Below are 14,595 nucleotides of genomic sequence, written 5' to 3'. Positions count from 1 at the left end.
ACACACAGGATGCAGTGTGCTGAGCAAGGGATGCTGTATTTGTGCGGTGTTGTTCAAGGACCTCTGGGTGCAGGTCTTGGGCTTTCCCAGCATGATGCAAGGGCTTTCCTAGTTTTCCCTTTTACAGCTTGGCTTGGCTTTCTGTTGCACCCAGCTTGGAATGGGGATTTCCCTATTCTATTTTATTCTCAGAATAGTCCCAATGAAAGTTTTCAGCTCTTCTTTTCCCAAGCTATGTAATTGTACACTCTTACTGTAGTTAATTCTTCTGAGGTAAATTTTTTGAACAGAGCATTTTAGTCACCTTAGTTTAGTCACTATGAGGAAGCTTGTCAAGCCAGGGTAGAAGGTTGTTAGCAGTTTCTGCAGTAAACTCATGGTATTTGACCACTTTCAGCATGACCATTGAGAAAAATATCAATGACTTAAACCCAAATTTATGCAGGTACTTCTCTAATGAGTTAGCTGGCTGTATCACCAGTGTACAAAGAATTAAGATTTTTTTATGAGTGTTTTGTGTATTTTTGCTTTTAGACATGTGGGTTTGTGAATTAACTAGTGTTCTTGCCAATAGGTTTTCTCAGTTGAAGAGTCTGAACTTGTCTCATAATAGACTGGGAGAGTTTCCTGTATCACTGTGTGAGATTTCTACTCTGACAGAGCTTAATATTTCCTGTAATGGTCTTCATTACTTGCCAAGTCAGATTGGGAAACTGTTGAAGTGAGTATGTTCTTTACATCTGTGATCATAAATATCCTTGGTGCCTCAGCTGAGCACTACTGATATGCAGGTACTGTTTCTATAAGTGTGAATTCTAGGGCAGCCTGTTTTGCCCATGAAGGCTGAATGATTAATTTGACTCCAGCAGAAGGTCAAGAACTAAGATGTGCAATCCCTTAATCACTACTATTAAAACACCACAGCTGCTGGTGCAGGAAAGATAAGGAAACGTGTTGTATATAAAGCACTGAAAGCAACTGTATTGTTTCTCAAATAAGTCTATGTGCATTTTTCTGCAGCTGCAGAGTTGTCTGACTTTCTGCATTTATTATTTGAATTTAATATTTTCAGTACTGATGCAACTTCTATTGAAGTTTTAATTTATTATAGAAAACTCTCCTGTGGTAACTTCTCACAGGGGTCTAGTGATTTTGGTCAGCACTGGTATGTTTGATTGTGTTTTACAGATTTGTCTTAAAGTGTTTGCTGGAGCCTTGTCCATTTTCCTCAGTAGCTACCCCAAATGCATAAGAGCTTAAGCTTTGGTAAATTTGATTGCAAAACTGTTAGTAGATTTGTATAGATAAACATCAATATGGAATTGTTGGTTTATTGTGGCCTGCTTTTCCTCCAGCTTGTATCTTTAAAAAAGGATTGTCTGCAGCCACAGGGAATGTGAGCAAGTAATTTCCAGAATGATCTTTTAGTCATATGCAAACTGTGAGGAAAAAGCCAAATGTGGGCTTAGAGGTTTGCAGCTTAGTTATTGGTTCAGTTACTTTGATGACTCCTTGAGCTCTTATTCATAAGAACTTTTTGTGGCCTCGGGTTTCATTTCTACCACCACTAAACGCAGAAAGGTCTCTGTTGGAACATAATAAGGGAAATGTATATTTGAGATCTGAGTCTCAAAAGCCATACAGCCTTTGAAACAACATACAACAGAAATCACACAACATAGAGAATCATACAACAGAAAGCTACCTTATTCTTTTCTGAGTGTGTGTTGGAATGGACAACTAGAGTGTAAAAATCTTCTACTAGTCCATTAGTGTGGTAGGAGGTGTGATTAAACTGTGCCATTTGTAGAAAACCAAGTAATTAAGTAAATATCTTTCATTTACAACTTAGGTACTGATTTGTATTTTGCTTGTGTTGACTTACAATCTTCGGCACAACTGGAAGTTCCAAGTCTATTACATGTGTGGTAAAAGTACTTCAGTGACTTTACGTGTATAAGGATAAAATTAGCTGTTAGGTACCTTTAAAAATAACCACATTGAGACCAGCTAACTATACAAAGAAACGCACTGAAAATACTAAATGTGATGTTCACTACTCTTTGCAGAATTATTTTCTTTCTCTTTTTCACTGTTGCAGTCTCCAGACCTTCTGGCTTGACGGCAATTTCCTCACATCCTTACCAGAAGAGATGGGAAACCTTCAGCAGCTCAGCTGTCTTGGGCTCTCCTTCAATAACTTCTGTGAACTGCCAGCAATTTGTGAGAAACTTGTCACCTTAGACAAACTAGCCCTGGCAGGGAACTTGCTAGAGACCCTGGACCTGACGGTGCTGAACCGTATGAGTCACATCAAAAGTGTAGACCTTAGGTAAGGGGTGAAACTTGCTGTTGTCTATAAAACAGATTGCTACTTTCCATTTACAGCAGAGGACCTGTGTAACTTCTGGTACATTTTGCAATAAACTAGGCTCAGTTTTTTCTCTTACCGTTTCTGTAGCTTTTATGGAGTTCTGTTTCTGAGGGTGTGCAGAATCCACTTGGAAAAGCAAGCTTAATTGAGCAGTGCCAAATGTTGAATGTGACCCAGCCCTTCAGCTTCCTGTTGTGATTTGCTGTTACCTTGAGCTTTGGTAGCTCGAGATACCAAAACCTTGATCTCTCCTTCCCTTTTTTGCCTTCCTGCCCTAGAGATGTGATCCTGATTCACCAGGCTGCCTGCTGCAGATCTCTCAGAAGGGACAAAGGGCTTTTTGTGTGTGGCAAGGCAGTTACCTGTTCTCTGCATTAGCTTCCTGTGTCCATACAGAGTAGCTGCCCCTTGGCCTGGTTTCTGTTTTCTAGACTGGATCTTTCTTCAGAATCTCTTAAGAATTTGGGAATCATTAAAATGGTTACATGTAGCAGCATAGGAGAAGGAAATGTTTTTGTTTGTATTCACTGCCTGAAATTCACTATTGCTTGTCAGGCATTTCATTCACTGTGTGCACCTTTGGTTCTTCTTTCTTCTTACTGATGTCCAGTGTTCAGTGTCCTATTTTCTGACTTTTTAACTCATCTCTGAGTGTTTAGGCTGAACAACCTGAAGAGAGCAGCAGCTGACACTCTGGAGGGGAACAAATCTGTGGCTTACATGGATTTACGAGACAATCAGATGACAGATTTGGATCTGAGCTCCTTGGTCAGCCTGGAGCAGCTGCACTGCGAGCGAAATAAGCTGAGAGAGCTGACCCTGAGCGGCTTCTCCCTTCGGGCCCTGTATGCCAACAGCAACTGTATGTCTCTTTGTCTTCTTCATCTGCCTTTTCCCTTTAAGCCCTGGGAGCAAAGGAAAGCAGCCTTTTGCCCTCTCTCACACATGACAAAAACACCTACACTGATGTTTTTGTGGTGAAACCATGTGATGGGTCCTCTGAGGTTAGCTCATATGGATCACATATGCATGTGTGTACACAGGCTGTGTAACACTGTGGAGGTCGTGGTGTTATGTCCAAGGAATTCATCTTCCATTGAGATCTGTCTGGGAGCCCACAAAGAAAAGTACAGTTCTCTCTTGTTCTGGTGCTCCACATGACAGATGGAGAAATGGGATAGTATGAGACATTGTAGTGCCATATGGCAGATGTATGAAGTGTGAACTCTGTGGTGGGATCATTGGGGACCTTGAGTCTCTAGAAAGAAAGACTGGGAGTCTCATTGGATAGCTAAGCTGCTTCTCTGTGCTGTTTTCTCTCCAAAGCTCTGCAATCATACTTACTTGCTTTACTTCATCAGGTCTGACAGCTGTCAATATTTATCCGGTTCCTGGTCTACTGACGTGTCTAGAACTCTCTCAGTAAGTGACAATACACAACAGAATTTAAAGCAAGTATCTGGACACCTTTTCTTTTTTCTGCAAAATTTTCTAGAGGTTTTAAGGGTTTAAAACAGTTGATAGCAATCAAACACAATAGAACTTCAAAGCCCAGCACTAAACAATTATGAAAGTGTCCCAGACCAGAAGCCCTTCTGAACCAGTATGACCTTTCCAGGTGACTTCTCTGTCCTTCAGCTGTAAGCTGTGTTCAGAAAAAAAAAAGCCAAACAGGCACCACTGAACTTGTGGCAGCTTACTGAACTGAATGAGGGGGATCAATGGATCTAATATTTAGAGTAGCTGCCACTGATCTCTGCTGTTGGTTTCATTGCTTACATCTCCTCTTGGAGCAGCACTGTGAGACCTCTAAGATAGGATGCCCTGTTAAGTCATGAACCAGTTCGGTTTCCATTAGCTGTGAGATAAATTCCACCTGACTAACTCAGATGCTGTTCAGTTTTTGCCTGTTGCTTTTAGTTTGGCTGTCACTAAAATCCTGCAGCATTTAGAGTCTATTTCATATAGAGTACTGGTTTCTAGCTTTTCCCACTTGCTTTTCTCAGCAATCAACTACAGTGTGTCCCAGACTGGGCCTGTGAAGCAAAGAAACTGGAAGTTTTGGATGTGAGCTACAACCTACTCTTGGAGCTTCCATCAAGGTCAGAAAACTTTTGTAAACAGAGCTGAGCTTTCTTCTACAATGGGCTGTCTGGGAAGAGAGAAGCAGTGCTATTTCGGTTGCTTCATTCCTTGTTGTGTTGAGATATAATCCACTTACTTTATCTATGCAGCATCAAAAACGCTCTCTATTCAAATGTTGGAAAGAACCAGTTTCTAGGTCAGCCTTTTGAACAATAGGGGCTAGGTAATTCTGTCCTGTGCTTTTGGCTGCTACTGCAGCTATTTGCACCTGACATAGAACATGCTGCTGTGATTTGTATGTGTTATCCTACTGTCTGTGAACACAGGTCATAGGTGAGACCCTAATACATTTTGCATCATCCCACAGAAATTTCATGTGTTACCTTTGACATGGAGGTATCACAAAGAGACAATTAGGCTGATCTCAAATGTAGCTTTCATGGTACACCATCAGCCAGCTCCTTTCTCCCTGTTTCCATTTCAGTTTCTGCAGAAATGCAGTGAATGAGAGCCAAGAACTAATACAATTTTGCAGTTATTCATCCTAGGAAGAAGCAAAGCATGAACATGCTCAGCCTAACAAGGGTGTTTGGTGGGGGTGTGATTTGTTGAATGGCACAGTGTCTAGGGTAAGTTTTACTAAAATTGAATAAAGAAGTGGTTAACAGGAAAGAAATGTAGAAGATGGGTAGGAGAAGTTGAACCAAGAGGCATAGGAAGTGATCAGCAATGACATCCTAGTGATTGTCACAGAAGAACTACATCAAAAGCAAGAAAAGGACAACGAGGATGTGGTAATGAGAACTTAGAAGAGAATTTTAGCCAATCCAATGGATTAAAGGGACCAAATTTTAAGTATATTATGCAAAGAATAATTTACTGCCTCAGAAGTAACACAGGAGTGCTAAAGCTCTGAATTTATGTTTGCACTGTGGAAGCACTTCTTTCTACCTACAAGTGACAACAGGCATTTAAAGCCTTCCTTTGTGACTTCTTTCTTTGTCTGCCTGACAGAATGCTGGGCACATGCACACCAACTCACGTCACCAGACACCAATCAGCAGTAGTGTAGAGGGAAATGTAGGTACGCTTCCAAGCATTCAGAGAGACGGAGTCATCTTACCCTGTGTGTTGTTGTGCTCTGTCATTGTTGTACAATGTCATTGTTTACATTTTATGGATCAGTGTATTTTCATTTTTCCCCGCTGTACAATCAAATTAAGTGGATTAAATACTACCTTCCCCACTCCGTGGATGTCAAGAGGAATGAACCAAGTTAAACAGAAAACCCTTATGTCTTTCTAGGATCCTCAGAAGCTTGAGTCTTCGGAAGCTGATGGTGGGGCACAATCGTCTGCAGAGCCTTCCACCTCTTCTTGAACACATTCCACTGGAGGTGCTGGACCTTCAGCACAATCTGTTGACTAAGCTTCCAGAGACACTCTTTGTCAAAGCTCTGAAGTGAGTGTCAGTAGCAAACATAATTTGTCTGCATTATCGTTTGGAGTACAAGGGTGGAAAGTGGCACCTGTGTGACTGTCCTTGCAAGGTGCCATTTGCATAAGAGATAACGAAGTGTCCTCTTTATGAGGAGGTTATTCAGGTGCCATAAGGGAAGCCATCAAGCTGATTTGAAGAAATCAGTCCGTGTTACTGTGTAATTACAGGAAAACAGAGGCTGCCTAAAGAGCTTTGTCTTTAAAAGTAGTCAAGCTCAAGTGCAAAGAAAAGAAGCCAGGCAGATTCGGGTCATTGGAGAACAACAAGAGAGACCCTTAACAAATGAACAGTCCCTCATAAGTGTCAATTCACACAGGAGTTAGGCCTTCTTTAAAGAGTCTAGGTAAAGTTTTACATTGTCTGCTTCCACCAGAATTACCTGTGGGCTTTTCAATACTCACTGTTTACTGTGAAAACGATGTGTGCATCCACAGTACATATAGCTAGCAAGTCATTAGTAGACTCACAAATCTTGATGCGAGTAGGGATGTTACAGTATTGTCCGGCCTCCTGTCCACACTGGCATTTGTACACCTCCTTTTCCTGGTGTTAATGGAGTGGTTTGGATGATGTGAAGTCTGATTTTTGCACTTGCTGTGGTTAGCCTCAGGTACCTGAATGCATCTGCAAACAGCCTGGAGTCCCTGCCCTCTGCATGTACGGGGGAGGAGAGTTTGAGCATGCTGCAGCTGCTATACTTGACTAATAACAACCTCACAGATCAGTGCATCCCTGTCTTGGTGGGACACCCAAACCTACGGATCCTGCATCTAGCAAACAACAACCTGCAGACTTTCCCTGCAAGGTAAGTCAGTAAGGCTGTTGGGCAAGACAGTGCTCCCTAGGAGCAGGCTGCCACCTCCCCATGATTGTACGAGTCAAAGTCAGAGTGAGATGCTCTCCCTGTAGCTTGATGACAAAAGCCTGCCATTTCTACACACAAAGTGAGGAGAAGCGTGTTAAGGTGGAGTGGCACAGGGTACTGTGGCTTGTAGGTTTTCCTGTCCTAGCTGAGGTGCTGTCCAGAGGGACCTAGGGATGTAACTAGTTGCGTTGCATGTGTGTGTGCGCTGCAAGGGCCGTCTGTTGTACACATCCAAGCCAGGCTTGGGGACTGTGCATCTTACTAGAGCATCTCTTAGGACTTTTGGTCTCCTATCAGTAAATCAGAAAATGGATACCGCATGTGCAGCTTCTGAAAGTGACAAGTTCATGTCTGTAAGATACAGTATTTTTTTGTTTCCCTTTCAGCAAACTTAGTAAGCTGGAGCACTTGGAAGAACTGAATCTGAGTGGCAACAAACTGAAAACAATTCCTACAACAGTTGCAAACTGCAAGCTACTTCATACACTTATTGCACACTCTAATGAAATCAGCATTTTTCCAGAAATCCTGCATTTGCCCCGTATTCAGGTATTTGTATGGAGCAGATAAAGAGATATCTGGGGAAAGTTTGGGTTATAGAATGAGGAGTAACTGCTAGGAGAGAACAGGAGGTCCCAGCAAGGCCAAGTGCAAGGTGCTGTACCCGGGTCAGGGTCGCCCCTGGTATGAATCTAGGCTGGGGGCTGAATGGTCGAGAGCAGCCCTGCTGAAAAGGGCTTGGGGATGCTGCTGGATGAGAGGCTGGACGTGCCCCGGCCTCGTGCGCTGGCACCCAGAAACCCCCCACATCCTGGGCTCATCCCCAGTGGCTTTGACAGCGGGTAAGGAGGGGATTCTGTCCCCCCTCCCACCTGGAGGGCTGCATCCAGTTCTTGGGTCCTCAGCACAAGAAGGACTTAGACCTGTTGGAGTGGGTCCAGAGGAGTACATGAAGATGATCAGAGAGGGCTGGAGCACCTCTGTTGTGGCGATGGGCTGAGTGGTTTGGGGTTGTTCAGCTTGGAGAAGAAAAGGGTCTGGAGTGACCTTATTGCAGCCTTCCATTGTGTAAAGGGACCAAAAGAGAGCTTGAGAAGGACTTTGGACAAAGGCATGGAGTGACAGCATAAGGGGGAGTGGCTTTAAAGTGAAAGAGAATGGGTGTAGGTTGAATATTAGGAAGAAACTCTTTCCTGTGAGGGTGGGGAGGGCCTGGCACAGGTTGCCCAGAGAAGCTGTGGCTGCCCAGTCCCTGGACGTTTCAAGGCCAGGTTGGACAGGTTTTTGAGCAAGCTCTTGTAGTGGAAGGTGTCCTGCCCATGGCAGATGTGTTGAACAAAATGAGCTCTAACGCCTCTTCCAACACAGACCATTCTGTGGTTCTATGACTTTGCTTGAGGAACTTGAGAACAGGCCACAGAATATGCATTCTAGATCTCTCACCTTTCTGAGTTGATCAGAGATCATCTCATTCACCTTTACCATCTGTCTCTGCCATTTTTGGTTTCTTGCATTTGAGACAGTGGGCAGTGTTACATAGCTAGGCAGGTTTGCATATAGAGGCCTTCTTTTATCTTTGGCATGACCTAGTCTTTCAGTATTGGAGCAGTGACTATTGCAGGTTGCTTATGAATCATTCTTCTTCTGACAAGTAGATCCATTTTCATGACCTGTGTGTGGGATACAGTAAGTAGCAGGGTTGTATGATATTTGTAAGGAGCACTGGAGTAACTGATGACATGACACAACAAAAGAGTATTTTCTTTGTCATGCTGTTTGTTGCTACTGCAGTTTGTGGATTTGAGCTGCAATGAGTTAACTGAAATCCTAATCCCTGAGGCACTGCCAGGTGCCTTGCAAGAGCTGGATCTGAGTGGAAACACAAACCTGGTGTTAGAACACAAGACGCTGGATATCTTCAGGTGAGCCATTGACATGTCAACCCAGTAGTGACCTGCACAGGGAAGTTGGTAAACCCTTCCCAGGAGAGGAAACGGAATAGTAAAGTAAAAGTACTTTATCACTGCATAGTGGTATAATGTTCCCTGCCTGAGACATCTGAGACTTACTGTCTTTGGGAAGGGAAAAGTCTGGGTCTGAAACATCAGAGCGAGGAATTTTTCAGGTGATATGAAGTTTTCCCACGTGTCTCTGTCATAAGCAGCCAGACATCTCCAGAAGACCTAGACATTAAACTCCTCTCCTTGAAGCAGTTCTTTCCCCAGACTGCTGTCTAAAACCCTAGAGACAAGGTCCTAAGGCCTGTTCAGCAGGTTCTAGAAAAGTGTAACTTCTGTTCTCTCTGTAGTCACATTACCACACTGAAGATTGATGCTAAGCCCTCCCTCACGGCAGACTCGGCACTCACTTCTGTCTTCTGGAGTCATGGAGTAGCTGAGCTGGCAGGCCAAAGAAATAAGTGAGTATTGTGGTCTGCTGAACAACTGACACTGTTTTCTCAGGATGCTGGCCAGAGTGCACTGCTGAGCACTCAGGCAGACCTGTTTTGCCCAAGGGCTCATCCATGCGTTTGTCTTTCCGGATCTGTTACTAAGTCTTGGTAACTCAAGTCTCCACATTACCTTTTGCCTCAATTTTAACGTTTATCTCAGTACACTTGGACTCTTCTTCCCTCTCCAGCAAAGATGCTTTGTCTCTTGCCAGCTGTGCCTGTTGCCCTCTCCTGCATGTGGTCAAGGAGGGTTTGGGAGTTCCAGTAATAAAATGAAGCTGTACATCTCCCAGTCTAGTGAATGTAGGGACAGTGGCTTTGCTGCTGTTAGAATGGCACTCACAGCATGGTGCCTATGGCTGTGGCTTTGAGAACAACATAATTTTTTGAGACATGTTAACTTTGCTTGTATGCTTTTCTGACAGGCTGTGTGTGTCATCCCTGGCACTGGGGAGCTTTGCAGAGGGGGTGGAGGCTGTGTATGGCATGTTTGATGGTGACAAGAACGAAGAGCTGCCACGCTTGCTGCAGTGCACCATGGCCGATGTGCTCCTGGAGGAGGTACAGCAGTCTGACACCATGTTCATGTCCAACACCTTCTTGGTCTCCCACAGGTAGGACAGTGAGCAAGCTGGTCTTGGTGGGACTTGCATAGGTATATCAATATGTTAGGTGGGGTGAGGCAGCCCTCCAGAATGCCTGTCAGTAGTCTGGAGCTTCCTACACCTTCTCCTCCAACAGGAAGCTGGGCATGGCTGGGCAGAAGCTGGGTTCCTCTGCTGTCCTTTGCTACATTCGTAATGAGGCGGCTGATCCAGCCAGCAACTTTTCTCTGACGGTGGCCAATGTGGGGACGTGCCAAGCCGTTCTGTGCCGAAGTGGAAAAGCAGTGCCTCTCTCCAAAGTCTTCAGCCTTGAACAATGTTCAGAAGAAGCCAGGAGAATCAAGGGGCAAAAAGCCATTATAACAGAGGTTGGTTTGGACCCTTTCCACTTCAGCTTCCATGACCATGTAAAAGCTTGGTACAAATAAATGAGCTCAGCTGTCTGCAGAGCATTACAGGGGAAAGGGTGACATGAAGGTTCTGAATGACTGACTTGTCTAGCGCTTCCTGCTCTGCTTCTTTTGCAGATTAGCTGTTCAAAATGGAATGCTCCTAAAACACTATGGCCTAAGAACTATGGGTACAGGATGACATGTAGTATGCAAAAGTATTAAAGTGATTTCTAGAGAACTCTGTAAAGGTTAACTTTCTAAACACTTGGAAATAACAGGGAAGTCCCAAAGAGTGGGTAAAGTACATCTGTAAAGATCTTGAGAATCAGTGCAAATCACTTTAGTTTTATGCTCAGTCTTTTAAAAAGTATTAAATTGCTAGATAGAAGTATTTTTCATAAGCATAATGTGTCACTGTAATACATCTCTTATAGGCGTTGTAACACTGTGACATAGCACTCTGACTGAAAATAACTGTGGGATTAATGTAGCACATTAAATACTTTAAAAACTGGCTCATTATTGGGTTCTGAAAGAGAAAAGTGAAATTATTGTATAAAAAACTACCCTGTGCATCTCATCTGCTGGGTTTTAATACTTGGCAGCAGCAGCAGTGTTGACACTCAGAGGATACAGAAACGAAGAACACTGAAATTAAATTCAAAACACTGACTTGGAAATAGGACTGAGGGCTGTGGGCACTTCTCTTTATGGGAGACCACTGCCAGGCTGGCCAGGGGACCATCTAGCAGAAGAGGGTAATACATCCAGGTTACAGAAGCAGTTTGAGATACCTAGTTGTTCTTTTTTTCCTCAGGATGTAGTGTCCACACTTCAGAATGCAGTTATATACTAATAAAGAGGAAAATAGTTCAGATAATACACAGAAATTGTTTAATTTCTGGGTAATATGTCTTGCACTGAGATAGTCAAAAGTCACTATCTCACTTGTACTAAAAAAATAAGTTTCACATAAGACTAATCAATGAGACTCTCTGATCAGTGTACTGCAGGTAGTCTAGCTGCACATTTCAGAATAGTCTGCTACAATTCTTCAGAGTGCAACAAAAAGTCTTGTGGGATAAAAGTCTGTTATTGCCAGCATGGGTGATGGCAGTTACTGCACCTGGTCATCAGGCACAGTGAATGTCTGAGCTGTAGTACTTGCACCTAGATCCCTTTCTCCAGTGCTGCAGCTGTGTACCTGGCATTTCTCGAGGCTCCATACCAGCATATGAGCAGGGGAAAGTTTGCTTTCTAAATGATCTAATAGCACATCCAATGTTACTGCCATGTTTCTCTTGTCTGCAGGACAATAAAGTCAATGGTGTGACTTGCTGTACTCGGATGCTGGGCTGCACGTACCTGCATCCTTGGATCCTGCCCAAACCACACGTCAATTCCATTCCATTGACTGTACAAGATGAGTTGCTGCTTCTAGGTAACAAAGCTCTCTGGGAACACCTTTCTTATGCAGAGGCTGTCTCAGCTGTGCGGCACCTACACGACCCACTAGCTGCTGCAAAGAAACTCTGCACTTTAGCCCAAAGCTATGGTTGCCAAGACAATGTTGGTGCAATGGTGGTGTGTCTGAACATCAGTGAGGACAACTGCACGTGCGAGATGCATGGCCTCACTCTGACAGGCCCTGGGGGATTTAGTTCTACCACCACCAAACCAGCAACACCTTCGTGTAGCAGTGGAATTGCTTCAGAGTTCAGCAGTGAACTGTCTGCTTCTGAGGTTAGCAGTGAGGTGGGCTCTACTGCATCAGATGAACACAGTGCTGTTGGTCTCGATGGCAGTTTGCTACCACGACAAGAACGACGTTGCAGCCTACATCCTGTGCCCCCCTCAAGCATCTTTCAGCGCCAACCTTCCAGTGCCACCTTCTCTAGCAACCAGTCTGACAATGGTCTAGATAGTGATGATGAGCAGCCTGTGGAAGGTGTGATGACAAATGGCAGTAAAGTGGAGGTAGAGGTGGACATCCATTGCTGTAAAGGAAAGGGTCTGGAATTAGAACGTCCTGCTGCAGAGTACAGCTCTTCTGCTCCAGGGCCAGAGGATGACTCTGGGCTTGTACTCGTCATTCGGAGGCAGAACAGTGTAAACAGCAACACAGTGCAGAGAGGGGTCAAGGAGAAGTGTGAACTCCAAAAATCTCTTTCCACATGTTGTCTTTATGGAAAGAAGCTTTCCAATGGCTCCATAGTGCCCTTGGAGGAGAGCCTCAACCTCATCGAAGTAGCAACAGAGGCACCCAAAAAGAAGACAGGCTATTTTGCTGCTCCATCCCAGATGGAGCCAGAAGATCAATTTGTGGTGCCACCTGATCTGGAAGAGGAAGTGAAGGAACAAATGAAGCAGCACCAGGAAGACGGAGCAGATCAGGAGCTGAAAGAAGAACATGCAGCACCCCTGCCAGAGGAGTTTGACACGGCTTTGTAACCCTGCAAGTACCACTCCCACATTGTCTGTCCCAGGAAGCTCTGTTTCATAAGGGCTGTCTTGCCCTTTGAGGGTGCTGGGATCTGCAAGGAGTACAGGCACCTGCTGCTTCCTTAATGGAGTTGAGGAAGAATCAGGAAGGCCAATGTCTGGGCTGTCCACTTGACCATTGTAGGGTGTCAGTTGTTCTATGAGCACACAGATCAGTAGCTGAGCTCTGTGTTAGGGACTGTCTGGTAAGTCCTTGAACCCTGAGGTTCTGCCAGCTCTGCAGGAAAGGGGCTGGTGTACGTGTGTGTGGGGCGAAGAGGCTGCTGAGGGAGAAATGCTCAGTGTTTAGAGTCCTGTGAATATTTCTGATGCAGTGTCCCACCCTCCCCCTCCAGCACCTGACTTTGTTATTCCTTGAAAGAATACAGCCAGTTGTAATGAAGCTGACCTGAGAATGGTTTCCTACATTAATTGCAAGCACTTTTATTTATTGCACTTAAGCTGTTCTTTTCCCCTTCAGCCCAGCACTTTATTATTTAGGGTTAGGGGAGAAAGCACTCCACAGCAGGTTTGCTGTGGACTTTTCCCAATGGATGTTCTTAGGGCAGTGGAGGACTCAGGGTACCAGTGTTCTGATGAGTACTGGTGTAGGGCAGAGTGAAGGTTATGGTGGGATCATTCTGTGTGGGATGAGAAAATACATAGCTGAGTGATAAGCAGGTGCCAACCAATGCATTTTATATGGAGCATAGGAAAGATCAGCCCAGGACTGGTTGACTAGGGCAATGTGTAAATCTAGTGCTTATAGCTGCAGAGCACAGACCCACCTCAGCAGCAACCTGGCCACCATCATGGATGCTTCACAGTAGAGGCTTCCTGTATCCAGAAGACATAGGATAAAGCCAGGAGCTTATGCTTGTCTCAGTGCTCAGTCATAGGAGCCAAGCTGTAAACACTGGTGTGCTGCTCTAAGACTGGCGGAAGCATCCAGTGCTCTTTTCCATCAGCGTAAATCTCTGCATCATCACTTAGTGTCTTTGCTTGCCTCCGAAAACAGGAGTCATATTCCAAATACACAGCAACCAGCATTTCATGGTATGTGCCCAATTTGGCCACAAACAAGGAGAAAGTGTACTTGTTCCTGCTTAGCCTTCAGCACAAAAGCAAAAATTGAACCTTTCATCTTGTTAACATTTTTATCAGCACCGAAAAAGACGTTTAAAACAGTCCCACTAATTATGAACTGGCCAGTCTGCACTCAGATGCCATGTGTTTCCATTAGCATTTTTGGTGCAGGGTGTAAGTTGGCTGCCCATGTCATCATCTTGGATAAGCGTTGTGGAGACCACCGCCTCTGCATGCAGACCTAGCATGCAGATCTGTCTTCCTTTCTGACATAGCTGGAGAGCAGCTGTCTGTCATGTCAGTGGTGCAATAATCCTGACTAATGTGGGCTAGTGCCTTTTCGTCATTAATTATATTTATGAAGAAAACTTAAAAGTTTCTTCTGAAGAGATCTGAGGGCTTGAGTTGTCTATTTTTGGATCAAATTTGGGCCTTGCTCAGAAGGAAATAATGTGCAGACTGTTTGTGGAATTCTGTCAATATAGATCTTTTGACAAAATCTAATGGGAGTTTTACGGAGATTTCAGAGCACTTTGAATTTCTTCTCAATAGGAAAAAAAAAAAGGCATTTTTATCATGCATGAGGAGCAACATTTTAGGATATACTTTGTGCTAGTTGCAGTGTAATCATGAAACAACCCAACTTTTTCCAAAGTTTAAACTCTCACAGTTTCTGGTTGTTTAAACGCCTATTTCATTTGGAACTGGAGGTTGAAGCAAATTCTTAAAATCACAGAAACAACAGCACTTGAATC

The 14,595-nt window shown here is 44.2% G+C and overlaps 1 protein-coding gene across 3 annotated transcripts in view; it reads left to right on the top strand.

The window, feature by feature from the left end:
* Positions 1 to 14,389, top strand: part of PHLPP2 (PH domain and leucine rich repeat protein phosphatase 2) — a 31,491-nt gene extending 17,102 nt beyond the window's left edge. For 2 of the 3 annotated variants that reach the window (XM_066195005.1, XM_066195006.1), the window contains 13 exons: positions 575 to 721; positions 2,102 to 2,332; positions 3,034 to 3,236; positions 3,736 to 3,796; positions 4,381 to 4,476; positions 5,765 to 5,920; positions 6,564 to 6,764; positions 7,211 to 7,373; positions 8,616 to 8,746; positions 9,133 to 9,243; positions 9,702 to 9,890; positions 10,018 to 10,249; positions 11,585 to 14,389. In XM_066195005.1, coding sequence (XP_066051102.1) covers positions 575 to 721; positions 2,102 to 2,332; positions 3,034 to 3,236; positions 3,736 to 3,796; positions 4,381 to 4,476; positions 5,765 to 5,920; positions 6,564 to 6,764; positions 7,211 to 7,373; positions 8,616 to 8,746; positions 9,133 to 9,243; positions 9,702 to 9,890; positions 10,018 to 10,249; positions 11,585 to 12,724 — 3,061 coding nt within the window. In that variant the 3' untranslated portion in view covers positions 12,725 to 14,389. Of the gene's footprint in view, positions 1 to 574; positions 722 to 2,101; positions 2,333 to 3,033; positions 3,237 to 3,735; positions 3,797 to 4,380; positions 4,477 to 5,764; positions 5,921 to 6,563; positions 6,765 to 7,210; positions 7,374 to 8,615; positions 8,747 to 9,132; positions 9,244 to 9,701; positions 9,891 to 10,017; positions 10,250 to 11,584 lie in introns of those variants that run through there. The other variant, XM_066195007.1, reaches the window with a different exon arrangement.
* Positions 14,390 to 14,595: the final 206 nt, after the last annotated feature.

The sequence above is a fragment of the Chamaea fasciata genome, unplaced genomic scaffold (assembly GCF_029207755.1).
Source record: "Chamaea fasciata isolate MVZ Bird 193981 ecotype frontalis unplaced genomic scaffold, bChaFas1.0.hap1 SCAF_12, whole genome shotgun sequence".
Classification (NCBI taxonomy): domain Eukaryota; kingdom Metazoa; phylum Chordata; class Aves; order Passeriformes; family Sylviidae; genus Chamaea; species Chamaea fasciata.
This window is presented reverse-complemented; position numbering and strand designations above follow the sequence as displayed.